Source organism: Nomascus leucogenys, chromosome 15 (genome assembly GCF_006542625.1).
Source record: "Nomascus leucogenys isolate Asia chromosome 15, Asia_NLE_v1, whole genome shotgun sequence".
In the NCBI taxonomy this organism is placed as follows: Eukaryota; Metazoa; Chordata; class Mammalia; order Primates; family Hylobatidae; genus Nomascus; species Nomascus leucogenys.
Window position 1 is genome coordinate 72898092 of NC_044395.1, and position 13847 is coordinate 72911938.

General features: G+C 36.7%; 1 protein-coding gene across 5 annotated transcripts in view; it reads left to right on the top strand.

Moving 5' to 3' along the window:
• The window catches only part of USP47 (ubiquitin specific peptidase 47), a 122747-nt gene extending 110513 nt beyond the window's left edge, over nucleotides 1–12234 (top strand). For 4 of the 5 annotated variants that reach the window (XM_003254950.3, XM_030829500.1, XM_030829501.1 and 1 more), the window contains 8 exons: nucleotides 989–1164; nucleotides 1521–1601; nucleotides 2995–3110; nucleotides 3469–3587; nucleotides 5810–5940; nucleotides 7981–8028; nucleotides 8120–8250; nucleotides 9089–12232. In XM_003254950.3, coding sequence (XP_003254998.1) covers nucleotides 989–1164; nucleotides 1521–1601; nucleotides 2995–3110; nucleotides 3469–3587; nucleotides 5810–5940; nucleotides 7981–8028; nucleotides 8120–8250; nucleotides 9089–9263 — 977 coding nt within the window. In that variant the 3' untranslated portion in view covers nucleotides 9264–12232. Of the gene's footprint in view, nucleotides 1–988; nucleotides 1165–1520; nucleotides 1602–2994; nucleotides 3111–3468; nucleotides 3588–5809; nucleotides 5941–7980; nucleotides 8029–8119; nucleotides 8251–9088 lie in introns of all 5 variants that reach the window. The other variant, XM_012504600.2, reaches the window with a different exon arrangement.
• Nucleotides 12235–13847: the final 1613 nt, after the last annotated feature.

Genomic DNA, 13847 nt, shown 5'->3' on the forward strand with positions numbered 1-13847 from the left:
GTTGGTTTACCAGGAGTTTTTTAAGGCCTCATCCTTTACCTTCCATGTAGCTTTAGCAGAAAAACCAGACCTAACATGGAGGGAGGCTTAGAGCCAGGGAGGTCCAGTGGCCTGAGGCAGCAAGGCAGCACTGCCTTATTAACTGAGAGTCTGGTTTCTGCTTTCTACTACAATATGAAGACCAAAGTCAATAGAAGCATTCCAGATGTGTCCTCATGAGTGGCTTATAAAATTAGGGACAAAAGATTAAAATAAGCATTAGGGAAAAATGAAGCTCATCAAAGATAATCCTATTACAATACCAAGAGAGCTTAAATTTAAGCCGGGAAGAGGTAAGAGTTTCTGATCCATTTAAATACAGTTCCTGTTAATTACAGCCCAACCACATGATAAATCAGACATCTTAGTATGCCAATCGTGACATTTTTTTCTAGTGAAAATCTGAAAGTTAAATAATATTGCTAACAGTTTTTGAGGCAATCACGCTGTATTATTTGGCACTGTGCTGAAAGCATGATAAATGAATTACCTCACTGAAGTCACATTGCAACACTCAGGTGGGCACTATTATCATCTCCATTTTTCTAGTGAGGAAATGGAGGTACAGAGGCTGGCGCCGTGTCCCATATAGTAAGTAAGCAGAAGAGGTGGGATTGGAACCACCAGAGCTTACACTATTACTGTGTAGAGCTAGAAGTGTATATATTTTAAAAGAATTCCTAGAAGCTTGTTTTTGAGTTTGGCAGCCTAAACAAAGAAACAAGCACTTAAATAGCTCAGAACATTTTAAGCTGTCAGATAAAACCTATCAGAAACTCTGTGTCCATGGTTTTTGTCCATTCAGTGTGGTATATTAGCTAAAGTCTAACTGAAAAGGGGTACTCTTTCCTGCATACAGTGTAATAAAAAGTATATGATCTGTTTTATTTATACTCAGAGGTTTCTTTTACACATTTTTGTTCCTGTTTTGGTTTTTTTTTGTGCTTAGGGTTGATGGTGCATGTTGATAAAAGAATTACTCTGGCAGCTTTCAAACAACATTTAGAGCCCTTTGTTGGAGTTTTGTCCTCTCACTTCAAGGTCTTTCGAGTGTATGCCAGCAATCAAGAGTTTGAGAGCGTCCGGCTGAATGAGACACTTTCATCATTTTCTGATGACAATAAGGTTGATTAAAATAATCTTTGAGTAGTTAGAGTCTATTTTAAATGATAGATTTGAGAACAGCTTTTACTACTTCCAAGTAAGGTGAAGTAGATAAACTGGAAGGATTTTTTTTTTTTAATGATTAATGGTAATTTGGGGGGTTTTTTGTTGTTATTTTTCTTCACTCATCTAACATGTGTGAAATGTTAGCTGTGTGTCAGTTACTATTCTAGGTGCTGGGGATTCAGAGGTAAAAGATATACCTGTTCTCAGAGAGCCTATAATCTAGAGAATTTTGGAAAGTTTAAAAATGGGATGAGAATGGGTTGTTTATTCTGCTGAGGCAGCATGTCTAAAAAAATGTTTTTAACTTATAGATTACAATTAGGCTGGGGAGAGCACTTAAAAAAGGAGAATACAGAGTTAAAGTATACCAGCTTTTGGTCAATGAACAAGAGGTAAGTAATACATTTAAGAACAATATAAGGTTACTTTTTACAGTTACTAAAAACATACAGTATAGAGATTTTATTCATAGTCATTTTATTTCTCTGAAGCAAAGGTCAGCAAATTTTTTCTGGGCCTTGTAGTTTAGCAGGCCATACTGCCTCTGTTGCAGTTACTCACCTCTGCTATTCTAGCACAAGGAGCCATAGACAATAATAAACCAATGAGATGGCTATGTCTCAACATTTTATTTACAAATGTAGGCAGCAGTGAACTTGGCCCTCAGGCCACTGTTTGTCATCCCTGTGCTCTGAAGTGTTGCTACAAATGCTGAAATGAGACAAAATTTTCCTGCTTTTAAAAGGAAAAGAAATTTTTGTGTGTGTGTGCTTGCTTTCTGGAAACAATCATACAATGCTACAGGTGAATAGCAGTTGAAAGTCATTTTAATATGTAACAAGCATTTATATAATGTCTGCTGTGTGCTTTAGGTGCTTGCAAATATTAACTCATTTAATCATCAATTAACTAAGATACAAGCACTATTTCTTATTCTATAGATGAAGAAACTGAGGCACAGAGAAGTTAAGTATCTTGGTCAAGGTCACTGCTTGTAAACGGTGTGGGTGAATGATCTAAACAGGCCGTGTTTTTTAAGGAGTAATCAATAAAATATTTTAGTCCTGTGGTATACTAGCCTTACCACAAATACCCAAAAGAATAAGGCAAAGATCATATTTTCAGAATGTTATAGCATCCTATTGTTATAACATTCAGAATGTTATAACATCCTATTGTTATAACATTCTGTTATAACATCCTATTGTTATAGCATTCTGTTATAACATGTTATAGCATCCTGTTGAAGAACTAGACAAATGTGAAAACCATAAATTTATCATAAAGTGCCTTTATTCATATAAGATATTTTATCTGGCACCTGTTATTTATCTTAATGTGACCCATTACAGTCATTTCGACTTACATATTTAATCTGAGTTTGTGGAAACTGTCTCTTTTGAGACAATTGGTTAATGTATTTGGAGAATTAGTATACATTTCCCTCATTTTAGTCCATAAAAGTGGTTCTTTTTGCTTTCAAAATTATAACTGTTATAAGAAGGAAAATACAAATGTGTTATCCTATTTAACCTTTACAATGACTCAGTGAGGAAGATACTGTTTCCAATTTACAGAACTGAGACACAGAGATTTTAAGTAAACTTGCCCAAGATAGCTGAGCTCATAAATAGTGGAGCTAAGGTTTCAAAAAAGGAAGATAGACTCCGAAACTCAGGCCCTTAATTGCAAATAAAATGTTTTGGTAATTTTTATTTTAATGTGTTAATATTAATGTACTTAATATGTAATTCAAGCTCTGATTGTTTATGTTTGTATTTCTAGCCATGCAAGTTTCTGCTAGATGCTGTGTTTGCTAAAGGAATGACTGTACGGCAATCAAAAGAGGAATTAATTCCTCAGCTCAGGGAGCAGTGTGGTTTAGAGCTCAGTATTGAAAGGTACAGTAAAATTAATGTCATCAGCGATTTGAAGAAAGACTATGTGATCAGTTGAAATGGACTGGTATGATTTTCTAAAACTAGGAGAATTAAAATTTCCTGTACTATTCAGAATTTTAGTACGACAGATTAGTTTAATAGGACTAAGGAAGAGTATTAAAATTTTGTTTGGATTTCCTATGCAGGATTCTAAATTTGAATTACTGGGAACATTTCTTTATTTCCCCAGATTTTAACAACTCATTATTTGACTTTTGTATTTGAACATAGTTCATTTTTCTTTGGTGTCAGTTTAGTGTCAGTCTTTAATTGAGAGTTTCAAATTATAGTCGTTTTAAATGTCTTATCACATTTGTAGGTTTCGTCTAAGGAAAAAAACGTGGAAGAATCCTGGCACTGTCTTTTTGGATTATCATATTTATGAAGAAGATATTAATATTTCCAGCAACTGGGAAGTTTTCCTTGAAGTTCTTGATGGTATTTTCAATATTTTGGGGGGGAAGTATCAGAAATACTCTAGAACTAATAGAAGCCTATAGTTTTTAATCAAATAATGAGTTAAGAGGAATCTAATATACACTATAGTGTTTTGTGTTATATTAAGCATAACAATATCCTTATTGTGGATTGATGTGATTCCTACCTACGTCTTATCCCTGGGAGTTTTATTTTCTTCCCCTGTGTCCTAGTGTAACTGCTTAAATTGTTTTTGAAAGAATAATCAGTGTCTTTCATCCTTCTGCTATCTTTCTCTGGTTCCCATTTGCCTTTTAAGTATTATTTTTTTGAATGTTGAGAATATTAATTCCCGCTTACAAGGAAATTACAAAGTTAGATTTTTAATACATTTTAAGAAAACTCTGCTAATATTTTCTTAGCCACGTTTGTTCTTTAGTTTCTTTTTTACTATTATGGCTTATTTTGTATTGAAGACATGATACTGATAATTTATCAGAGACTCAAGAACAATCACTATTCGTGTCCTAAGCCAGGTGGCTTAAAGAATAGAAGTGTATTGTCTCACAATCTGAGATCAGGCTATCAACAGGGTTGGTTCCTTCTGAGTGCTGTGGGGGAGAATCTGTTCCATACTCTCTCCTAGTTTCTGTGGTTTTTGGCCATCATTGGCAACCTTGGCTTGTAGATGCATCACCCCAGTCTCTGCCTTCATCTTCATGTGGTGTTCTTTCTGTGGGCTTGTCTGTCTGTATTGTTTTCCCCTTTTTCATAAACCACTAGTCCTGTTGGATTAGGGCCCACCCTGAAGACCTTATTTTACTTTGAGTATCACTGTAAAGACCCTATTTCCAAATGAGGTCACATTCTGAGGTACTAGGGATTAGGATTTCAATATGTCTTTTTGTGGGGGGCACAATTCAACCCATAACAGTGACCTTGAGGAGGTCCAAGTAGCAGACCTATTTGTCACACCTCCCAGTTTTTGTTATCAACATTGGCACATTTAAAGTATTGGTGTTTGGAGGGAGGCTTATAGGAGAAAAGTTGGCTTTTAGAAGATCACATCAAGGTAAACAGCTAGTTCTGTATTCTTTCTTTGCTGTTGCTTAGGAAAATTTTAATTTTCCTTCTGTAGAAAGTAAAATATCAATTCTGGATATTTTGTTACAAGATTATACTGGTTTTTAGAGAGCTCAATAATACTAACACCTCATGTATTTCAGGCTGCTTCAGGTCTAATTCAGCCATAAATTTAAATGGTTGAAATTCTGGTTAATTGACAAGTTAAGTTGGGAGGTAAGGAACAACTAGGATACCATCTACTATGGTGTGTAGGCAAGTGCTCCAGATTGTGATTTCTTTGAGTATCTGGGGTCTTAGGGAAAATCACTGTGCCTGGGTAAGTCAGGAAGAGATCATAAATGACAAAGAAGTCACCCTTGTAAGGATTCAGTATGTATTAGCAGAGATGGATTCATCTGAAAATGGTACTAGATGGTGGGTGCCTGCATCAGTATTAATTCAGTATATTTTCACATCAAGATAGTTGAGTAAGAAATGTCATGTGATTAAATCCAAGAGATATTTATTGACCTGTAATTTGCCAGACACTGCTAATCCCTTGTGCTACAAAAATGAGTAAGAACCACTTATTGGTGCACACAGTCTGTGGAAGAAACAGAACTGCAAACCTGTCATTCTAAAATAATAGATACTAAGGGACTGAATCAGTAGAAGTTCTTCTTGTGTACACCAGAGAAAAGTGACAATTGAGTTGATGCTTGAAAAGTGACATAATGGAAAAGTGACAATTTTGAAGAATCACTAAATTGAGGAGTAAATGGAAAGAGAAGGATTAATAATAGCTTGAGTGAAGAAAGAGGATAAAGTGAAGTTGATTTGATTATGATTTTAGATAGGGGTAGTAGCCAATAGAGAAACAAAGATTGGAGAGCCAGAGAAGAGAGTAATTGGTAATGCAGTGTTCAACAGGAGTCAGGAGGGAGTGGAATTAGGAGTACTGGTTTGAAGAAGAGAGGAATTATCTTCTGAGACTGGAGAGAAGAGAGTAAATATTTCATTCTCAAAAACTCCTTGGGATAATTGGGTTTTTTCTTGTGCCCACTTTTTAAGAGTAACACTTGAAGTAAATCTTTTTGTTTAGTAAGGCACTAAGGGAAAAGTCAAATTATGAACCTTCAGAGGAAATAGAATGATGACCTAATCTTACATATTCTTAGGGGTAGAGAAGATGAAGTCCATGTCACAGCTTGCAGTTTTGTCAAGACGGTGGAAGCCTTCAGAGATGAAGTTGGATCCCTTCCAGGAGGTTGTATTGGAAAGCAGTAGTGTTGATGAATTGCGAGAGAAGGTAAGTTCATTTTAAACAAAACATGTATCTTATGTTGTATATGTATATCATAATATTTATAAAATATATATAAACAATACATTTTTCCTGTGTTGCGTAAGAGAAAACCTAGGAAGTAGTACCAAACGCTGGTGCAGCAACCTTTCTTTTTGGTTTCTGTCACACCTTGTGGCACACTCTGGTTGTTCAGGCTCCTGATTCTTTGAAAAATTACTTTGGCTTCTGGCCATTCAGAAGTGGAACCTCACTTTCTATTACTTGGACCAATTTTGTCCTAAGTAGTTAGAATTAGTTAGAAGTTACTAGAGTGAATTGCTATATGTCTAAAAAAACCAAATGAAGTCGAATTGTGTAGAGAATCCAGATGAAGGTCTGTTTTGCATTTTAAGATGGGATATCTAAGGATCTCTGGGGAAAGGGTGAATTAGTCAATCCGTGGTACTAGCACAATGAGCATTTTGAAAAAGATTTATTTCCATACTTCATACTAAACACAAAAATAAATTCTAAATGTATATAGAATATATATACATTTTATATACTTTTTATATAAAAAAGTAAATGTACTAGGTGAAAATATGTAAAATATTAAATACTAAAAATATTTTCATATTCCTGGAGAAAGATATTTGTAAGCATAATACCAGAAGCCAAAAAAAGGAACTATAGACCACATAAAAACCTATCCTCTGCACAGCCAAAGAAAAAGGTATTTAAAAAGCAACTCATAAACAAAGCGAAAAGACAGTAAACTAGGAGGAAATTATTTGAAGCAGTTATTAAACATGCTGTCCATAATTTATAAGGAGCTACTACCTTAATAAGAAAAAGATGGAACAAATCTAATTTTAAGAAAGACAGCATGAATAGGCAATTTATAGAAAAAGAAATACAAATTAAAGAATAACGTTATTTTTCACTCTTAAATTGGTGAAGATTTAGCAAATCAAAAAATACCTAGAGTTCTCAAGGTTTAGGGGATACAGACAATATATACCTTTGATAAGTGTATAAATTGATATGATTTTTTTCAAGTTCAGTTGGCATCGTTTGTCAGTATTTCGGATTTGCAATTAAACATCTGGGAATTCGGTCTATAGAAGTATTTGCAGGTTGGGTGCCATGGGTCACTCCTGTAATCCCAGCACTTTGGGAGGTCGAGGCAGGCAGATCACTTGAGTTCAGGAGTTCGAGACCAGTCTGGCCAACGTGGTGAAACCCTGTGTCTACTAAAAATACAAAAATTAGCCAAGTGTGGTGGCGCATGCCTGTAATTTTAGCTACTCAGGAGGCTGAAGCTGGAGAACTGCTTGAACCCAGGAGGTGGAGGTTGCAGTGAGCCGAGATTGCACCACTGCACTCCAGTCTGGGTGATGGAGTGAGACTCTGTCTCAAGAAAAAAGAATTTATTTATTTATGTATTTATTTTTGAGATGGAGTTTCACTCTTGTTGCCCTGGCTGGAATGCAATAGCGTGATCTTGGCTCACTGCAGCCTCCACCTCCCAGGTTCAAGTGATTCTCCTGGTTCAGCCTCCCTAGTAACTGGGACTACAAGCACATGCCACCACGCCCAGCTAATTCTTTGTATTTTAAGTTGAGATGGGGTTTCACCATGTGCAAGAATATTCATGGAAGTATACAGTAGAGCTTTGTAACTTGGAAAAACTGAAAACAGTCTCAGTGTCCATCAACAGGAGATAAAATGTATATTGTTCAATTGTTGAAGAGAATGTGGTCACTTTGGATCCTATTCCTCTAGGAACAGAATTATTATATAGAGATATTAATCTAATTTTACATGTTTTAGAAATGTGTAGGTGTAGTTTGTGTATGCATAGGAAAAGGTCTGGAAGGAATATACTAACTTGGTATTTCTGGGACATGGTATTTGCAGGGTGGCCGCTTTCTGCTTTTTCTAATTTTTTTATATCAAACATTTTTTAAACCGAGCTATTTCTGTTTGTGGGTAAAAGGGAAATAACTTTTCTAAGCAAGTTTATTTGTTAAATGAACTCAAATAAAATGTTTTATTTTACAGCTTAGTGAAATCAGTGGGATTCCTTTGGATGATATTGAATTTGCTAAGGTAAAGCCCTGAGAATGTTTGCATCTGTGTATTGTGCATGATAAACACAGCTAGTGGCATGATTTATTCATTCATTCTTTTTCTTTTTTAGGGTAGAGGAACATTTCCCTGTGATATTTCTGTCCTTGATATTCATCAAGATTTAGACTGGAATCCCAAAGTTTCTACCCTGAATGTCTGGCCTCTTTATATCTGTGATGATGGTGCGGTCATATTTTATAGGTAACATTCACAATGTTTTTGTTGCTGTTAGTAATACATTTTTGGTGTGCATAAATATCTTATTTTCCAGAAATATCTTTATTGTTTTTATGATATGGAGTGGCACTAACCAGTAGAAATACAGTGACAGCCAAACATGATTATAATTTGAAGTTTTCTAGTAGCCACATTAAAAACAATAAAAAGAAACAGGTGAAATTAATTTAAAAAATATTTTAAATCCAGTATATCCAAAATATGATCATTACAACATGTCATCAGTATAAAAAATCATTTGTATTTTGCATTTTTTTATTGTACTGAGTCTTAGAAATATTGTATATCTGTTATATTTCCAGCACATCTCAATAGGAACCAGGCATATTTCCAAGCTCAGTAGCCACATGTGGCTAATGGCTGTTGCATTGGACAGCACAGATGTAGAGGAAAAAGAATAGTCATTGGAGCCTCACAGATCTGGATTCAAAACTAGCTTTCTGATTTACCTAGCTCCTCATCTATAAAATTGCAACAATGATGTCTACCTTGCAGGATTTTATGAGAATTAGAGCTATCGCATGTAAAATAACTGGCACAGTGCCTATTATAGATGTTCAATAATTATAGCTGTTACTACTGCTAATAACATGGAAGTTATTCTCTGCCACTTTTAGAAGTAAGCAATGTGTTCCTGTGATAAACACCTTAGAAATCTGGGACATCTCAGTATATAAAACAATATTACTTCACCAGTAACAGATTGCATTATCTTGCTGAGGAGCATCATAGCATTCAAGCATACATTAATAGAGGTGGAGGGCTCTACTGGACTAATATGTGATTAATATTTTATATGTAGGGATAAAACAGAAGAATTAATGGAATTGACAGATGAGCAAAGAAATGAATTGATGAAAAAAGAAAGCAGTCGACTCCAGAAGACTGGATATCGTGTAACATACTCACCTCGTAAAGAGAAAGCACTAAAAATATATCTGGATGGAGCACCAAATAAAGATCTGACTCAAGACTGACTCTGATAGTGTAGCATTTTCCCTGGGGGAGTTTTGGTTTTAATTAGATGGTTCACTACCACTGGGTAGTGCCATTTTGGCCAGACATGGTTGGGGTAACCCAGTGACACCAGCACTGATTGGACTGCCCTACACCAATCAGAAGCTCAGTGCCCAATGGGCCACTGTTTTGACTCGGAATCATGTTGTGCACTATAGTCAAATGTACTGTAAAGTGAAAAGGGATGTGCAAAACAATAAAAACAAAAAAAAAAGCAAACCTTCTATTAGAAAAGGGGACAGGGGAATGAGTAAACTTCTTTTACTGCGGACAAATGTGCACATAGCCGCTAGTGAAACTAGCCTCAAACAGGATGCTCATAGCTTAATAATAAAAGCTGTGCAAAGGCCATGAATGAATGAATTTTCTGTTTATTTCACTGATACACACATTACCTCATTGACAATTCAGAAGTAAATCCAACGTGTGTTGACTCTTGGAAAGCAGCAAAAACAGGAGCTGAAGAAAAGAAATTCTTAGAACCAGCCGTAACCCAGTAAGGAATTGTGAAGTTGTGTTTTTATTTTGTTTCATTTTTTGCAGATTATTAAGAACATTATTCTGGAACATCAAAACGTTTCCCTTAGACCGATCCCAGCAGGTGGCAGCTCAAATTGCTGCAGTGTTGTAATTATAACTGATTGTACTTAAGTTATGGATGTAGAGAATATGTTTCATTTATTCAGCATGTAAATAAAATTGATCTTATTGAGTTATCATAATTGCAGTTCAACTATCTGCCATGGTTATTCTTTTCACGTATCATTCATTCTGTACATTTGTGTACATTGAAAAGTACAGCAATCTATGTAAATGTAATCCTCAGTGAGGTTCCTCAGTGCTAGGTCCGATAGGATTGTTGTTGCCCTTGTTAATGAGGTTTCTCTGTTCAGCGGCTTCAATTTTTTTCTCTTTGTACATCTAGTTTTGAAGATTTACTTCAAGTTTGAATCTTCTAGAATGCTTGTAAGTCCTGTTTTAATTTTTAGAGTCAATTTGTAGTTACATGTAGTTTAACTTTTGGGAAACGTCTTAACATTGTTCTGAATAAACTTGCTAGTGAGGTCAGGTCATGGTACAGACTGATGCAGTCAACATGATTTCATTGCAGAGTTTATTAGTATGAGCAAGTTTTTGCTTTGCTAAATAAAAGTAAATGAACACAATTCTACATAAATTTTGAAATACCATCCAATTTATAAAAATCAATAAAAAAGGTTTTGGTAAAACTTTTTCATGCCAGATGCTGTTTACAACAATGAACATGCCAATAAAACATTTGTTCATTCTGTTGTGTTATTTTAGTCATTAAACTTCTGTGGATGAAGAATCTGGGTTAAGAATAGATTTGTCATCTTTAAATATAACATTTTGTAATGTGTATTGGATATCTCATTTCTATGATAAAGGTATATTTACAGTAAAGTTCTCATAAGAGAAATGAAAAGATGTGTTAATATCTAACTTTGGGGAACCCTGTCAGTATTTCAGATCCGATTTTTACCCTTTTTTTCTTATAAGAAAGATAAAATTAGAAAATACTGTTAGCAAATGTGGCTCTGCCATTTGAATATAATCACCGAGAATTCCATAATGTCTTAAAAGTCTCCTGGAATCCACAATGAAAAAAAAAAAGTCTTTTCTAAGGTATTTTTCTGGCTAATTTTTATTTCAAGAAAGCTATAGCATTTAGCTAAATTTGACTGAAGTAATGTTCTGAGTTTGCATTAGTGGGATTGGTGATGTTCTCAGAAGAAAATTGGAAATACTTGTGATGAATTGTCTTTCAGATCACAGATTTTCTGATGTAAGAGGACAGCTATTTGGTTCTGATACAGGCCTGCTTACTTGGGATATAGGGTTAGTAAATGGGGTTTCTGCTTTAAAGGACTGACTTGCTATCGCACAGAAGAGGCAGACTTGTAAACAAAATGGGCTTTGGAGTTTGGTCTGTTTGGGGTTGGTTTAGTATTCCTATGAGCGTAAATGGTAAAATTCTTCTGATACCCACTCTTTAGACTGTGCCTTCTGCTCTGTTCTTTGTTTTGTGTTTAACTGCTGCTTCTAATTGCAGGTGTATTACAGATACAAATAAGAGTAAAGAAAATATATTTCATTATAGAAAAGAAAATATTAAAAGCTTTTTGCTTTTCAGTGCCTGATAGAGTGAAAACACAATGTTGCACTTTAATAATTTCAATAAAAGCTAATCTGTGTCAGCCTCCCTCTGCTTCAGAGAGTCAGGTGAGCATCCATAACCTAACAGGCAGAGCCCTAGCGATATGGATCAAGTTCCCTGAGCCCGGGGGCAGTGGAGCCTCATGATCTGTTATCTTTTGAGGCTGAGGCAGGTCACATGCAACAAATTGTGACCCTGCTGCCCACAAGTCATGCAAAGGTTTTGAAGAGCTTTTACCTTGGGGCAGATGAACTTGTGTCAACCATGCACACCCTGTGAGAACCAAGTACCTGTGTTTCTAAGGCGGGCACTCAAGGTGAGGGGTGCATTCTGGCCAAAGAAACAAAAGCTGTGGTTTCAGGACCATGCCATGTGTAGCTGGTCTGTACGGGACGTGTATGTAAGGAAGAGCAATCATGATAGATAAAAACAGTGTGTGAAGCAGCCCTCACACTAGAGTGTTTGGTCATCTCTTACAATGTAAGGGAAGGTACTTCAAAATTCTGGGAAGATGCGATGAACCCATGTCCCAGTCAGGAAATAATCCAATGAAATAAGCATTGGTTGCCAGGCCACAGTTAGGAATTGTATTGTGATACATCTAGAGGCCAAGAGAGCAGGAGAGAGCTACCAACTTACACTGTGGTTTAAGCTAAATGACCGCACAGCATCATAGCATTGCAGTGTTGTTACTAAATCTGGAAGTGACCTGTGAATGTATGGAATACAATAAAATCTTTTATTCTGGTTCATTTGCTAGTACTTCCTTTTTGATTGGATACTGTAGTTCTTCCTCTGGATTTTATTTTGTTCAGCGTCAAGGCCCTAATTTTGCACATGTAGTCTAAACCACAGTACGTGGACTAGAGGATACTCTGAATTAGCAAGTTTTTTGTTTGCTAAATAAAACTATTCCATCTTAACAATTCTGTGTAATTTTTGAAAAACATCAACATTTTGGTCACTAGTAGTCAAAATCTTATAAGGCCATATGTCCTGAAAGGCAAAACTGTGTGTATGTGTGATTTACCAGGGAGATGGTAGGACAGTTTTTATGAGGGTTTCAAAGGAGTTCGTGGCCCAAATGAAGCTTGTGGCCACCTAGGTTTAGTGTACATGAAATTGGAAGATGCTTCTTGATTGTAGTTCCCATGGGGAAGAGGGAGGCTGTGATCATTTGGTTAGATACAGCATTAATTGTCACAACTTGACTTTCAGAAACAAGAATACTGCACAAACTCAAGCATGCATTGGAGCATGTGTTACTATTTAGAGAAGAGTGCAGCCATCAGTAGGTCAAGCTAGGAGGGCAAAAGAGAGTTGAGAGGAATGCTCTGCCCCTTCTCCATCACAGGCACTGCCCCTTTCCACCTCCTCACCAGCTCACCTGTACAAGAGAATTGATCTCAACTGTGAGTGTCAGCTCACCAGGTCGGAAATTGTTATTGGACCCTAAAACCTTGCCTCACACAGGTAGGCACCAAGCTCCCCTTCCCTCTGCTTTCCATGTTTCCCACCTGCCCTCTCCCCACCTGTTTTCAGCCTCTTTTATAATGCTTAAGTAACCTGCTTGAAGAGTATAGTTTATGGAGATAGAAATACTCAATGCTTACATTTTTTTCATAACTGTGCCAATTGTTCTGTCAAATACAGTTTCCCACTGGGCAGTGGGCTTATCAAGTGCTCAGTGCAATCCTGTAACTTTTAAGTCATTTTGCATTATTAAGACAATCTTATCTTAAAGTTCAGTGGTTTCATTCAAAGCTCCCCTCAACCTCCATAGTGCCTCCAAGATACGCTGTCCCTGCCAACTCCTGTACCAGCTTGGCTGGTGGTGGAAGAGGCCAGGAAGAGCGGGGGAAAGACATGTGCTAACCACCTCTTAGCAGTGGGGCTGGTGAGGTTACTGTCCCCTTCTGCCTGGTCACCGGTAACTTTTTTGTAGACATGAAGGTAGATGTCCTGCAGGTCCTATCAGCAAAGGACCCAACTCCTAACAGCATCGGTGCTCCCTCATGAAATTTGACTGCGTCTTTTGCCAACCTCTTGCTGGCAGACACTTCTCTGCAGTGAATACCACTATCCCATGCTGCAGTAGCCCCTACCAAGTATTCAACCCTCAATTTGATCTTCCACGAATGTCTCAAAAAGTTCCCCTCAGAGGTTTCAGCCAAGGGAATAAAATCTAATCTCCTCCCTCAACGGAGTGTCAGGGAGGGGAAGAATCTGTTTTCCAAACACCACAATCTCCCAAAAGGGGATTTCATCCTCCCTCGGTCATCTTTATACAGGGCAATTGTGCTGCTGCTGCTGCTGAGGTGGCCACTTTCAGCAAACCCTGTGTGCAGGGGCCTAGCTCCATGGC